At 49.7% G+C, this 14,190-nt stretch overlaps 1 protein-coding gene across 1 annotated transcript; it reads right to left on the bottom strand.

The window, feature by feature from the left end:
* Positions 1 to 1,414: 1,414 nt before the first annotated feature.
* On the bottom strand, positions 1,415 to 13,960 carry ALDH2 (aldehyde dehydrogenase 2 family member). Its single transcript, XM_040608652.1, has 13 exons — positions 13,800 to 13,960; positions 12,927 to 13,031; positions 11,638 to 11,778; positions 11,280 to 11,359; positions 10,610 to 10,721; positions 9,619 to 9,747; positions 9,052 to 9,165; positions 5,692 to 5,794; positions 4,786 to 4,970; positions 4,276 to 4,440; positions 3,828 to 3,985; positions 2,951 to 3,065; positions 1,415 to 1,967 (listed from the first exon to the last, which is right to left on the bottom strand). The coding sequence occupies exons 1-13, from the start codon at positions 13,923 to 13,925 to the stop codon at positions 1,935 to 1,937; spliced, it is 1,566 nt and encodes a 521-aa protein (XP_040464586.1). The 5' UTR covers positions 13,926 to 13,960; the 3' UTR covers positions 1,415 to 1,934.
* Positions 13,961 to 14,190: the final 230 nt, after the last annotated feature.

A 14,190-nucleotide genomic window follows, 5' to 3' on the forward strand; every position in this document is an offset into this window, starting at 1 on the left:
GAGGTCGGTCCGCGCCCCCCGCCTGCCCCCCGCTCCCACCGGGGAATTCTAGGAGCCTCCGCCACCGCGCTGGCGCGGTTTACAGGCGGCCGCCGCCACCCCTAAAAGCGCGACGTCATCTTCAAGGCCCCCCAGGGGCCTTCGAGCCGCCGGGCACCTTTTAGTGACGTAGACGACGGGGGGCAGTCACTCCCCGAGGGGTGGGGCGAAGCGCGGCTCTCCAGCCACGCCCCCGGCGGGACGGCGGGCGAAGCCTCGCGAGATTTGGGGGTGAGGAGACGTGGGGCGCTGGTGTCTGTGGCCGCCGGAGGGCAGAGCAGGCGGAGGGGGTCGAGCATGGAGGGGCCTTCCTCAGCCTCGTACCCTCCACTCGCGAAGGGGAGCCTCTCCCCCGCACTGCACAGCGGCCCCGCAGCGCAGGAGCGACCCTAGTGACTACAGGCTTGGGGCGCCCCTCGCCGCGGCCCCACAGGCCCCTGAGGCGCAGGTCACCCTCATCCCCCGCCCCGAGGCCTTGTTGCTGTGGTACGGTACAACTCTTCTGCCACCTAAGCTCCCGAGCGACTGAACTCTGGGTTTATGCGAGAATATGGGCAAAGTTTAGGTCAGGCTGACCCACCCTCTCAAGTTGTTCAGTGACTCACTGACCCTCCTCAGTACCCACCATCTCAAGTCCTCAAAACTGATGAAAGGACTCCTAATCAAGGGAATCAGCCTTGGGGAAACACAGAGTAAGAACACAATTATGTAAACAGTGCAGAGAGAAGCCTCGAAGTGAGAAAAGTTCTGGCTGCAAGAGACAAGCCGCTAAGGTGTTACAACCCACAGAAAATTCGTTGAAGGCAGGCCAAAGATAACTGTGGTAATGGCAAATCGTGACACAAACACACACACACCCCCAGGTTTGCCCAAAGAGGGCAAACCCCTGCAGGGGAGCAGGTGGGGTTGGTAAAAACCTTCAGTAGTGCTGTCTGAGAGTGCACACTAAAAGCAGAAAACTTGTAACCAGTCCTATACATGAACAAAAACGAGAATGTAATGTACCATGAATGTGCAAGTACCCTATATATTATGTACCCTCAAGGAGCTTGGGGGGGGTGTGTGATGAGGGAAGATCTCCCACGCACCCAGCACTGCAATAAAGCTCGGCTGGCTTTCTAAACTACCATTTGGTTTGGAGTTTTCCTGGTTACAATTTTCAGTAACGCTTCTGCCTGCTTTGCTGGGGACAGTTATCAGATCTTCTTTTAATGTTAAGGCAATACACAGAAAGCAGGCAGCAGAGAAACTCGGCGAACAACTTAAAAATTGCTTGAGGCAGGGGGTAACAGATGTGTGGGAGAAAATACAAACTATACATGCACTTGAGCTCCTGCATAGCTCACTGACACAAACTGCTCCAACAAAGACAGGGTTAACTTCACTAAAAGAGAATGTTTATTGTGAGTAGATACAGTGAGAGCATATGGGAGCAGCTGAGAGCAAACTTTTACCTCACAGATTCACGCTGAGAGGTGGCTTCTGCTCTGCTACACAGCTGAGTCTGCTTATGGAACAGGAATGTATATGTTAGGTGTATAGGACAAGGAGTATAGAGCTAGCTGGTAAGCCAAGAATTATAAAACCTACTTCAGACAGGCATTTAAATGACTTACTGAAAAAAAAGCACATCTGTCAAATACAGATACGACAAGAGTATACCTGTGTACTCATGGCATTAGTATTCAACTGACAGTATTTGCTATTTCGAAAAGATAAATCCAAGTTGCATTTTTTAACAAAAGCTCCTTCAAGTACCTTCTATAGAAACATTTTTTAATGCAAAGCTACACATTTTCCACCTAAGTTCCGCATGTGTTAAGAACAGGATTCCTTGCTTTGTATCTCATGAAGCTGCATAGGTGTCTCCAAACACAGGGAGAGGCTGCTGTCCATTAAGAGTTTTTCTGTGGAACTTTGATTGTCACCTAGCAGGGAAAAAAAAAATAAATGTTACAAGTTATTATTTTCCTGGAGACAGCGTTCAGTTATATTCACTTGAAGGCTGGGAGGTAGCAGCATCCTGCAGAAGAGAACCAGAACTAGATGACAGTATATCCCGGTCAGTGACTGGGATCACCTTGGCCATCTGGAAGGCTCGAAGAGAGGGGGAAGCTAAAAGGTTGGGTGATAGCATCTCCCCAGAGATGCTACTGCTCTTTGAGAGGTGGGAGCAGGCACACTTGTTTGTCTCATCTGGAGCTCAAGTACCAAATCAGCCCCTGCTAGTCAAAAGCCGGGGGCCCTCGGCCATTACACACTTCACTGCATTGTAACCCTGAGGCCGTGGGCTAACCTCTGTCCAACAGCTCCATCACGCTTTAGACACTGCAGCTGCAAGCAGACAGCGTGACAGCCTTTCTGCCTTCTCTTCCAGGAAATTAGTCAGCCTGCTGGGATGGGATTGCCTAACACCAGGAACCTTGGTCTCACACCTGGACTCAAGGGCGTATGACTCAAGAGAGCGGCATTAATTACTGGCGACCCCTGCCCACATTCCCCCTTTGAAGTGATGAGTGCCCAGTGTTCATCTGCCAGTGCCTACAGCACCTTCCACCCATCAGGCATGCACCCCCAGCACATGCTCTTCCTTTCCTCCCCAGAATAAACTCACGGAGAAGTCCAGACACTTGCGTTCTTTACAGTGAGAAACAGCTAAGCAGTGCCAAGTGGTGCAGGTAATCTATCAAGTCACATATCCTTGTTTTCCTCGGCAGTATAAAGTGAAGCTAGCTTTCTGTTTTAAATACAGCTACATGGAGCTGTGTTTGCAGATACTTCAGAAGTGCAGCTTCCTTCAAGCATTAGAAGGAAGAACTACAACTCTTAGGCCAGGCTATACCAACAGGCACAGATACAATTTGGAGCTACAGCAGAGGGTTGGGAAGGCCTTGGATACAGAGATACTCACGTTTTTCACCTCTACATATGCCTCCAGACCATATTCTCCCAGCTCTCGCCCATTCCCAGAAGCTTTGTAGCCACCAAATGGGGCTTGGGCACCAAACACATCATAGCAGTTTATCCTGAAATGGAACCGAAGAATTAAGCACCTGTGGTTTCAGAATTGCTTAGTGCAAGAGCCTTTTTGCAACAAAGGGCCATCTCGGCTCTCTACAGCAGAGGGACAACTGAGTTTCTAGGCAGGATTTCCGTATTTGACAGTTCTCTCAGCCAACAGAACTAATGAATAGTGAAACCTCATCTTCAGCAACCAGGAAACAGAACATCAGGAAATCAATTTATGTCTCTCATTATCACCGGACCAAGTGCCCAGGCTGCCACCCCACACTTCCTTCAGAGGACAAGTATCAAAAGCACCTACTTGTTTACTCGGTACCATTAAAAAAAAAAAAAGTAGTAAGATACTGGCTCTCCAAAACCTCATGCTAGAACAGTAAACTGGTGATGAAGGACTGACCTTGGTATAGTCTTCAGCATGGCCACAGAACACGGAGGAACCTCGCGGCAGCAACCAGGACTGCACAGACGTGCCCAGTGATCTACTCACTGCTGGCACTCAGAGCCCTGCAGCAGCTGCTGTCATTGCTGACTGCAGTACTGGATTTCTCTTCCCTCATTCCATTCACTAATTCACAGGGGGAGCACAGAAGCTTAAAATACCCAAATTTTACAGTTAGCATTACAACCGAAGGTCTGATGTTACATTCAGCGAGGGACACATAAAACTGGATCCAAAGTAGAGACAGGCTATCAAAGAGCAAGCATAGTGACTAACGGCGGCACACAAGGAAGCTTCCAGCAATTTAGGAAGTGTCAAGGCTTACCAAACTGTTCCAGCTCGCAGGCCCTGTGACACATAGTTTGCTTTGTCAAGATCCTTTGTAAAGACTGCTGCTGCTAGGCCATACTTGGAGTCATTTGCTCTCTCAATGACTTCCTCAATTGTTTTGAACTTCAGAATCTGCATGACCGGCCCAAATATCTGCAAAATCCAAAACAGAGCATGTAAAAATCTGTGTAAATTGATCACAAGGGAGGCTGTGTTGATGCTGTTCTGTACATACACTAGAAGTCACACGGGACATCACATTCACAGTATCGCTTCCCATATTACGAAGAGCCCAGAATGTGATCTGAAGGGAAGTTTAATGTGGTAACTTTCTAAGAAGTGTCAGGTTCTGCAGTTCATGAATACCCAGTGCTCGCAGACATCAAAAGGGACAAAACGATGAAGTGAGAAGCTGACAGACAGAAAGGTGCTGCAGATCTCACCTCCTCTCTGGCAATCGTCATGTTGTCCTGCACATCACCAAAGACAGTTGGCTGGATGAAATAGCCTCTGTCTGCAGCAGGGTTGCCGCCACACAGCAGTTTGGCTCCTTCACGCTTCCCGGCACTAATGTAACCGAGGATCTTCTTAAACTGCTCCTCATCTACCTAAAAGCCATGAGGACAGACAGATCAGCTTTGCCTTTACTGGGGGTAAAAAAAGATTCAACTACAACTTGCTGTGCACGTGACTGTGCTTTAGCAATTCCTCATTTAAACAGACTGCCAAGCCAGCTTCAAAGGGAGATGATAATTTTTAAATGCCAGTGTCAAGCTGAGGTTTTGGAACCATCAGAACGGTTAATTAACTTCTCCCTCCATGCACAAGCAAGGAGATAATGGGCACAGTTCAAAGGAGGTGAATCACGAGACAGAAGGATACCTTTCGTTCTAATCTACTCAATATCTGGACTATTTAATGAGATAAAAGTTCAGGACATTTCCTGGTCTTACCTGAGGCCCCTGTTCAGTTTTAAAGTCAAATGGGTTTCCAACCACCCTGGCCTTGGCCTTCTCAACACTCCTTTCCACAAACTCATGATATATATCTTCCTGGACATATGTTCGGGAGCCAGCACAGCAGCACTGTCCTTGGTTGAAGAAGAGGGCAAAATGGGCTTGATCCACAGCCCAGTCCACTAAGGTTGGGGAGAGGAGGGAAAACAAATAAGCAAACAAAAGCAACCAGAGTCAGTAAGTGACTTCTTTTGAACAACTGTCACGCAGACTGCTGGAGTATCAGCGATACAAAGTCTTTTCAGCTGACGAGCATTTTCTGTGCTTTGGTAGGGTGGAAGTTACATACAGACTTAATTAGTAGCAGGGTCTATTAAAGCACCCCATACTAGAGAAAAAAAATCTGATCTGAGGCAGATTATAGTTCTCATTTGAAATTATCAGGTATTAAGGACAAGTTATTTTAGACCTAGAAGAACTTCCTTCCTGCCTGCCATATAAAAGTACGTGTGTTGGCTCATCAAGACCAAAAATCTAGACCATATGCAAGAGATGAGGGAACAAGAACTTCCTAAGAATAGAATAATGGTACACACAAAGAGAAAGGGAAAGAAATGAAAACAAAAATGAAACTAAAAACTGGAGGGAAGATACTGAAATGATTCTCATTTGTTGAGAACTGAAATTCACAGCACTGGGAAAGAAGTGGGAGCGATGACGTGCTGATACACAAACACGGCAGCTACAGCAGGAGGCATGGAGCCTTCACTGGGTGAGAACAGCTGGGTGGTGTCAGAGCTGGAGACTCACACAGTGCAGGAGAGGTTTCCTTTCCCCTGCAGCTCTGCTTGCAGAAAGGCAACATAAAAGGTCAGATCAAATATTACACTAGCAGGTGCTTACTGTCTGCATCAGACATGATTATATTTGGACTCTTTCCTCCAAGCTCCAGTGTCACCCTCTTTAAGTTACTCTCTGCTGCAGCCTTCTGGATCAAATGCCCAACCTGCATCATGAGAAGAACAGGTTATTAGGAATTAACTCCTACATACAGCAACACCTGGCAGGGTGGCTGGGTTTAGATTGCAGTCAGCAGTTTAATAATAATCCCTTCACTGTCAGGGCTTTAAGGGAACAACTGAAGCCTGCCCAGAGTTTCACCTCTAGCAAGAAGCAGCACAAGGGCAACAATGGGAAGCATTCTAAAGAAGGCACCTGTCCTGGTTTCAGCTGGGATAGAGTTAATTTTCTTCTTAGTACCTGCTGCAGTAACTGTTTTGGTGTGAGAACAGTGCTGATAGAACACTGATGGGTTTGGTTGCGTTTATATTATAAAGTCAAGGACTTTTCAATTTTTCAGGCCCTGCCAGCGAGAGGGCTGGAGGGGCACGGGAAACTGGGAGGGGACACATCCAGGACAGCTGACCCCAACTAGCCAAAGGGATATTCCACACCATATGACATCATGCTGACTACATAAGCTGGGGGAAGAAGGGGGGATGTTCAGGAGTGATGGTGTTTGTCTTCCCAAGTAACCGTTACAGGCCCTGCTTTCCTGGAGATGGCTGAACATCTGCCTGCCCGCCCATGGCAAGTAGTGAATGAATTCTTTGTTTTGCTTTGCTTGCATGCATGGCTTTTGCTTTATCTGTTACTGTCTTTATCTCAACCCATGAGTTTTCTAACTTCCACTCTCCTCCATTCCACTATGAGGGGAGTGAGTGAGCAGCTGTGTGTTTAGTCGCCAGCTGAAGTTCAACCATGACAGTCCCTTTTGGCACGCAACGTGGGGCACGAAGGGTTTGAGAGAACGACAGATTTGATTGGAATGTGCTACTTCGAATTTATACCTGTATTGCTGATTAGCTATTAACTGCCAGGTTTCTGTGCTTGCCATGGGGCTTGCTTGCCTTACTGTATATTAGAGTCTAGTGCTCGTTAGTGGCTGCTTTTTGCTTTCGCTGCTTGCTGTACTGCTTATCATCTCACTGTGCTGTGCCTGGGAACATTTTGATAACAGCAATGGTGATGTGCCGGGGCTGGCAGGTTGCCAGGGCATGGCTGCTGTTCCTGTGCTGCTGTACTGGACAGACTGGAACTCCAGTACGAACTCAGGTCAAAGGGGCTGTGACCTGTGGATGAGTCCACGTGGGAGCAGGACACCCCAAAGTGCCTGTGGCCATAAATAAGTCCATGCCAGAGCAGGCACATCTCAAAGTGTCTGTGGCCATGGTTATGTCTGTGCCACAGCAGGTCTATCCCTGAAGGAACTGTGGCCCAAGGACAAATCCACACTGGAGAAGGTACACCTCGAAGCATCTGTGGCTGTGGGTAAGCCCATGCTGCAGCAGGTACAGCCCGAACCATCAGTGGCTGCACATGAAGCCGTGCTGGAGCAGATTTAATTCTGAAGGGACTGTGGCTGTGGGTAAGGCCACGCTGGAGCAGGTCAGTGTCACAGCCCGTGGATAAGGCCATGTTGGAACAGATGCACCTTGAAGCGACTGTGGCTGTGGGTAAGGCTAAGCCGCAGCAGGTGCACCTCTCGAGGGACTGTGGCTCGTAGCTGAGGCTCCACTTGGAGCAGGTATCACTCTAAAGGGCTGCAGCCTGTGGATAAGTCCAAGCTGGAGCAGAAGCAAAGGGAGGAGTTCACTGCAATGTTAAACCCTACAGGCTGGTCCAAAGGGACCAGGAGAGGAAACTGTAATGGATATACCTTTAAATTGTCGTAACCCATGATTTGAGTTGCATGTTATAAGAGTTACTATAACAGGAACCATCTGAACTAATGGAGGACAAGCCTTACAAGAAGCAGTACAAGTGCAGCAGCAACCTGACCTGAGCTGGCTTTGGTGCCCTGTAACCTCAAACACCACACAACCTCTCCTCTCGAGTGATCGCCTGTCCTGGTTTCGGCTGGGATAGGGTTAATTTTCTTCTGGGTAGCTAGTGCAGTGCTGTGTTTTGGATTTGGTGTGGGAACACGGAGGGTGAGGGACTTTTTGGTCTCTCAGGCTCGCCAGCAAGAGGGCTGGAGTGGCCCGCTGCTGATCGTTGCTCGGGGACGGGCTGGGCACGGGTCAGCAGGTGGTGAGCAGCTGTCTTGTGCATCACCCTCCCTTCCCTTTGGATTTCATTCCTCTTGCCTTCTCCCTCTTTCTCATTATAACTGTTATTGTTATTATTGTTCTTTTGTTTTTATTTTATCTCAATTGTGAAACTGTTGTTATCTCAACCCTCGAGTTTTACATTCTTTTCCGATTCTCCTCCCCCTCCCCCTGGGTGAGGAGGGAGTGAGCAAGCGGCTGCATGGCAGTTAATTGCTGGCTGGGGTTAAACCACAACACCACAATAACAGACAGAGCCCAAAGTCACAGACTAAATTAACTGAATGTACATTTTGTGGACATTTGGTAGACATTTTTACAGGGGCGGCCCACAGACAAGGGGAATGATACTTGTGTATTATATCAAAGGATGAGAAGAGTGGTGGTGGTTAATGAGGTTGTATTGGAAAGTGTGGCACAACGTAAATGGTATGGAGTAAGGGGTGGATGCTGTCCTGGTTTCAGCTGAGACAGAGTTAATTTTCTTCTTAGTAGCTAGTACAGTGACATGTTTTGGATTTGGCATGAGAACAGTGTTGACAGAACACTGATATTTTTGGTTGTTGCTCGGTAGTGTTTATATTAAATCAATGCCTTTTCAGCTTCTCAGGCCCTGCCTGTGAGAGGGCTGGAGAGGAATGGGCAACTGGGAGGGGACACAGCCAGGACAGCTGACCCCAGCTAGCCAAAGGGATATTCCATACCATATGACATCGTGCTGAGTATATAAGCTGGGGGAAGAAGAACGAAGGGGGGAAGGTTCAGAGTGATGGCGTTTGTCTTCCTGAGTAACCATTAGGCATGATGGAGCCCTGCCTGCCCATGGAAAGCAGTGACTGAATTCCTTGGTTTGCTTTACCTATACCTCAACTCAGGAGTTTTCTAACTTTTACTCTTCCAGTCCTCTCCCCCACCCCACTGTGGGGAGAGTGAGCGAGCAGCTGTATGATGCTTAGTCACTGGCCAGGGTTAAACCATGACAGCACCTAAAGAGTCTTACATAAAGTAAAAATAAATGTCACACCCTGAAGTCAGCTGTGTTTTTTTAAGTGTAGAAGGCAAGGCACCTCCAGTATTTTACACAGAAAAGGTACTAGAGCAATGAGATATTCTCTATATCCCCAAGGGCTTAGAGGTTAAGGTAGTCCCTTACCTCCGTGGAGCCGGTGAATGCCACTTTATCTACGTCCATGTGGGAAGAGATGGCAGCCCCTGCAGTGGGCCCGTAGCCAGGGATGATGTTTACCACACCTGGTGGGAATCCAGCCTGCCGGTTCACAGGAGGAAAGAGCAACATCACTCCTTTTGCAAATCAAGGATTTCACCTACCCTCATCTGTTAGTAACGCTTCAGTAGGCCTCTTCACTTTAGTTTTAACTTTCAGTTTGCAATAACTGGGACAACTCCTTTCCCCACCCCACATCCTAAACACAGTTTGGAGCTCTCTCTGTCAGCTTTCTGAAGTTTGTTACTTAACTGAACCTCAAAGCGTCCTCTAATCAATGTTTATGTCCTCTGCATATGCCTTTCTAAGGACAACGGGGTTTTTTTTGCTAAATCAAACGCTAAGATACCCAAGACAATCCAGCCTTTCTTCAGATCAGCCAGCCCTTTTCTGTTCCCACCACGTGCCCTCCACAGCTCACCAGTTTGGCTGTATCACACTGCACTCCAGCAGCGACAGCAAGGCAGCAGATGGAAACCCAGCCTTCTTGCTTACCTCTTTGATCAAATTAGCTACGTAGAGAGCACTCAGCGGGGTTTGCTCTGCCACTTTCATCACAATCACATTCCCAGTAGCCAGGGCAGGCCCAAGTTTCCATGCTTGCATCAACAGCGGGAAGTTCCACTGAAAAACAAGGAATTACTTGCTTGTCTGAACTTGAAAGTTTCTGATTAATCAGCATGTAACCAGTGAGCTTTATTCTAATCAGCTGCAGCACCTCCGAAAGCAGACTTTGATCTTTCCCTAGCTGCTCTTCAGTGTTTGGCTCCTCACGCACTGCATTCTGCTCGTCCAGGAAAACTGTACTCTGAAGTCTGAGGTCTCTCAGTACCACTGCAAAAATCCAGCTGTTTTTGGAATTAATCTTTACTGTAAGTTTAGCCATTAAACGCTCTTTTGAAGCATTTTGAAAGAAAGCCTGTTTGTAATGAATGACAGGGCACTGCACACAAGACTGGTGAGGCGTTTACGTTCAGTTCTTGCTCAATGCAAATGCATACTGTATTTGCATGGTTTTTGTAACAACCAGAACCTGGCTACTCCTATAAAGAGGAGCTTTGCTGTAGACAAACCACCTCACTACGCTTGCTACCAGTTACCAAAACAAGAACACTTACATAAAGCTGAATTTTGCATGCTGGCTATTTCTTCATCACACAGAATTTGATAGTAATGCAAGGCTGTAGTTTAAACCTAACTGTGGTTCTGAGCCAAATAAAAAAATTAACCCCCTTAGTAGGACTTTATTTTTTCTTTTTAATCAGCAGATACAAAGTAAATCTTACTCAGAGCCCATGAACTCAATAGGTTGTTCTATACCGCCAGAGCACACTAACAGCCCTCCCAGCGGATGAAAGCGTAACTTTCTTTACCACTGGAAGGAAACAGCGGTTAGCAACAGACAGCAACTCTCGTTTTAAGACAACTGTTCATTGTAACACTTAATTCTTAAAATGCTGCAGAACTACTGGTAAGTTTTACTCACCGGAATTATCTGACCACAGACTCCCACTGGCTCATGTCTTGTATAACAGAAGAAGTCTCCATCTATCGGGATGGTTTTGCCATGGAATTTATCTGACCAGCCTGCATAGTATCTAGCAACAGTAAGATTTTGGTTACTGAATTTAAAATAACAACTCTCCTGCTGACAGAAAATGAGAGACTTCCTCCAGCTATTTGCTTTCCTCCCTTCTTCACTCACTTCATAAAACACATACCAACACAAGTATTTCCCAAACAGGTCATTTTAAGAATGGACAGAAAATATAAACATCTCTGTCTCTCACCTTTGCCAGCACTTTGCATAACATAAATTCTGTCATGCTTGTGCTGTAACACAAGATTACCTCCACCAGTGCAAGTCCCATATATAGCAACAGAGAAACATCTATGTAACAAAAATCCTTTGGAAAGTCACAGGAATTACAGCCTTATTCCTAGCAAAAAATAAAATAGAGGAAAACAGAGTGTCTGATACCCTGCTTATGGGCCAAATTAAACCAGTAAGTCAGATCCAGCCCTGTCACCCACAGCATCTGAAGCGGGAGGCATCTGGTCTCTGCATGTGCAGAGGTTCAGCTACCGCGGGCCAGCTGAGCACAAGCGTGGAGCATGAACGATCACTGCACTGTCGCTATAGCCTCCACACCTACCTCAGACATTTGATGACCATGTCCAAATCCACCAGGTAGGCGACTGAGTAGGGTTTGCCATTATCCAGAGTTTCCAGTGCCTACAAAAGACAATGAGACTGCCTGAAGAGCCAGGTGGGGAACGTCCCCTGTATAAATTTAGATTAGATTCTTGGTTTGCAGGTTGGATCTGTTCTGCCTGGTGGCCTTTTTGCTTTCAGCTGCCCAGAACTGTTTTTCCATCCTTGTGGCTCTCTCACAGTTTTAGCTGTGGCTAAAGCCCTCATTGCACCCGATGGGCGCAAACCACCCGTCTCTGCCTCTCTCCCCATGCTTAGGGATCGCAGCAGAGAGCTCAGCCACCGAGCGTGATACGCACCGCCAGGTAAGCCCGGTCCCTCTCGATCAGGTCAGCAAGACGATTCAGCAGCTTTCCCCGATGAGAAGCATCCATCCTCCTCCAAGGCGAGCCCAGCTGGAAAGCTGCTTTGGCTGCCTTAATGGCCTTGTCCACATCTGCCTGCGGAGGAGCACAGGCAAGAAGGTGAGAAAGGAGTAACCAGCCCTGACTCGCTCGCTCAAAATACACCTGAAGCCCTGCTTCATCTCCAGGAGAAAACAGCCTCCAGCCAGATGACAAGTGCCAGCTTTTTTGGAGGCAAGAAGGTGCAACCTTGAGTGTCTCGCAGTGAGGCAGCTGTCATCGGTCCTGGAGCAGGGGAGCGCATGGGCTGCAGCCCCTGAGCCACCTGCCCCATGAGCAGCAACCAGAGCAGCACTGCACAGCAGAAGCAGCAGTGAAACAGCCGGGCACAACAGCTGTGCCGTCTCCACCTCTGCCTGCACTGACATTCTTCTGTTATGTTAGCTACGCGCAGCGCGACTGCTGCCAACTCATTTCCAGAAAGTCACATGCTGCTTTAATATTTTCATCCTAAAACAAGGCACGGAAAAAGCTCTAGAAGTGTGCTTCTGACACTCATTCAGGGTTTTATTTCACCAGCATAGTCTAAAGAGTTTTTACCTTGATAAGAGATCTCTAATCCATCATTTTCCCTGTCAGGGCATTAAGCGGTTTCTAGTTGTTCTGTGTCCTGGCTTGCTGGGAAGGGCCTTACCAGAACAAGCCAGTCTCCCATGAACAAGCAAACACTCATCCCTCCTTTGGGGAACAGAAACAAGTTTCCAGATTGTAGAAAGAGCTCAAAATTGCTCTGCCACAGACTCCTAGCAGGGCCTTGCAGAAAGCACGAGATGATTGCGTGACACTGCTCCCCACCATCACCTTTCCTCTCCTCTGCTACCATGACTGGGTCACACTGCCAGCACAGCAGCCACGAGACCACAAAGCCGTCCGCCTTCATCGCTGCCTGCCCCAGCAAACTGCACCCCAGCTGCTCCCCAACCTCCCAGTTTGGGCTCCCTTGCACACCACAACTATTCCTCTCTGCCCTTCCCAGTGCCAGCCTGCACCAGTAAGAGGTAAAGCCAGAGGTTTTTGTTAAATGCAGTAGCCAAGTAAGAACACAAGCAGCACTCGACATGGTGTTTGCACGTGTCAGGCACTTACTACTGCCAACACGGCGCTCGGCTGAGCGGCCTAGGTGAGAGATGACTATGCCTTCCTCTTGCAACCCCTACGTACCCGGTCACCAAGAGAACTTTTACCTTATCGCCCTCAGCAACCTGGCAGATAACTTCTCCCGTTGCTGGATTGATGGAAGGGAAGGTTTTCTTACTGACTGCATCGTGCCATTCGTTATTTATGAAAATCTGCAATGAAAGGAGCAGAGCAGGGTTCAGCCTTAGAGCCTCATCAAGGTGACAACGGTAAGAGCATTAGTAGTTTTCACGGCGCCTTAGCAGGCTGGGATTACCAGGGACTCAGCTTGGGCAGGCTCCAAAACTACACCCATACAAAAGGGCGTATTTTAGCCTAAATGCAGCAAAACAAACACAACAAAAATCACAGCCTTCAGGTAATAAAAAAAAACAACAACCACAGCTCAGCAAACCGCACGAGGGCTCCCACTTCGGTGGGTCCCTGGAAGCCTGGCTGGAGCGGGTCAGGGAACGCAACAGTGGGGAAACACTGCGGGAACAGCCCACCCAGCCCACCCCGGCCAGGGCTGCGCCAGCACTTCCCAGCTTGACCCGTTTCAGGCTCCCCACGGCCCCTCCCGGCACGGCACGGCACGGCGGCAGCGGCGTCCCACCGGCTCCTTTCGGTGCCAGCGAGGGAGCGTTTGTCTTTCCAGCGCGGGGGTGCCGCCGCAGTGACATGGCCGCGGGGGGGAGGGGGAGCCGCCACCGGGGCCTCGCAACCTGCCCCGGGGCTTCCCAGCGCGCCAGCCCCAGCGCGGCGTGTCACCCGCCAGGGCCCCTGCCCCCCCCTCCCCCCTCGCCTCGTTCCCCCCCGCTCCGCTGCAACAACGGCGGGACGAAGCCCGACCGCCAGCTGCGGCGCCCGCGGGGGCCGTTTCCCGCAAGGATCCCTCCACGCAAGGCCCGCGGCCCCAGCGCCCCCCGGCCCGGCCCCACCTTGTTGCAGGCGATGTCGGGCGCCGTGTTGGGCGCCGGGATGGGGGAGGCGGCGGCCGAGAACGGCGCACCGAGCCGAACCGGGCCGCGCCAGAGCCGGGAGCAGTGAACGGCCGTCCGCAACATGGTGCGCTGCTGCGGGGCGGCGGGGCAGGGGGGCGGCCCTACCCGGCTAGGCACCGCCCCGCTCCGCCCCGCCCCGCCTGGCCTCGGTCCGGCTCGGCCGGGCTCGGCTCGGTCTGGCGCGGCACGACTCGGCTCAGCTCAGCTCGGTCCGGCACAGCTAGGCTCGTCTTGGCTCGATCTGGCACAGCTAGGCTCAGCTGGGCTTGGTCCAGCACAGCTGGGCTTGGCTCGGCCCAGCAAAGCTGGGCACGGTTTGGCTCAGTCT

This window comes from Falco naumanni, chromosome 1 (genome assembly GCF_017639655.2).
Source record: "Falco naumanni isolate bFalNau1 chromosome 1, bFalNau1.pat, whole genome shotgun sequence".
Lineage (NCBI taxonomy): Eukaryota > Metazoa > Chordata > Aves > Falconiformes > Falconidae > Falco > Falco naumanni.

Bases quoted from the DNA above. Each gene is read 5' to 3' on its own strand.
- ALDH2 (XM_040608652.1), bottom strand. From the start codon at position 13,925: ATGTTGCGGACGGCCGTTCACTGCTCCCGGCTCTGGCGCGGCCCGGTT. The intron at 11,779-12,926 runs GTAAAAGTTCTC...GCTCCTCCGCAG, and splicing joins AGGTTGCTGAGGGCGATAAG to GCAGATGTGGACAAGGCCAT. The intron at 3,066-3,827 runs GTAAGCCTTGAC...GTTCCATTTCAG, and splicing joins CTGCGAGCTGGAACAGTTTG to GATAAACTGCTATGATGTGT.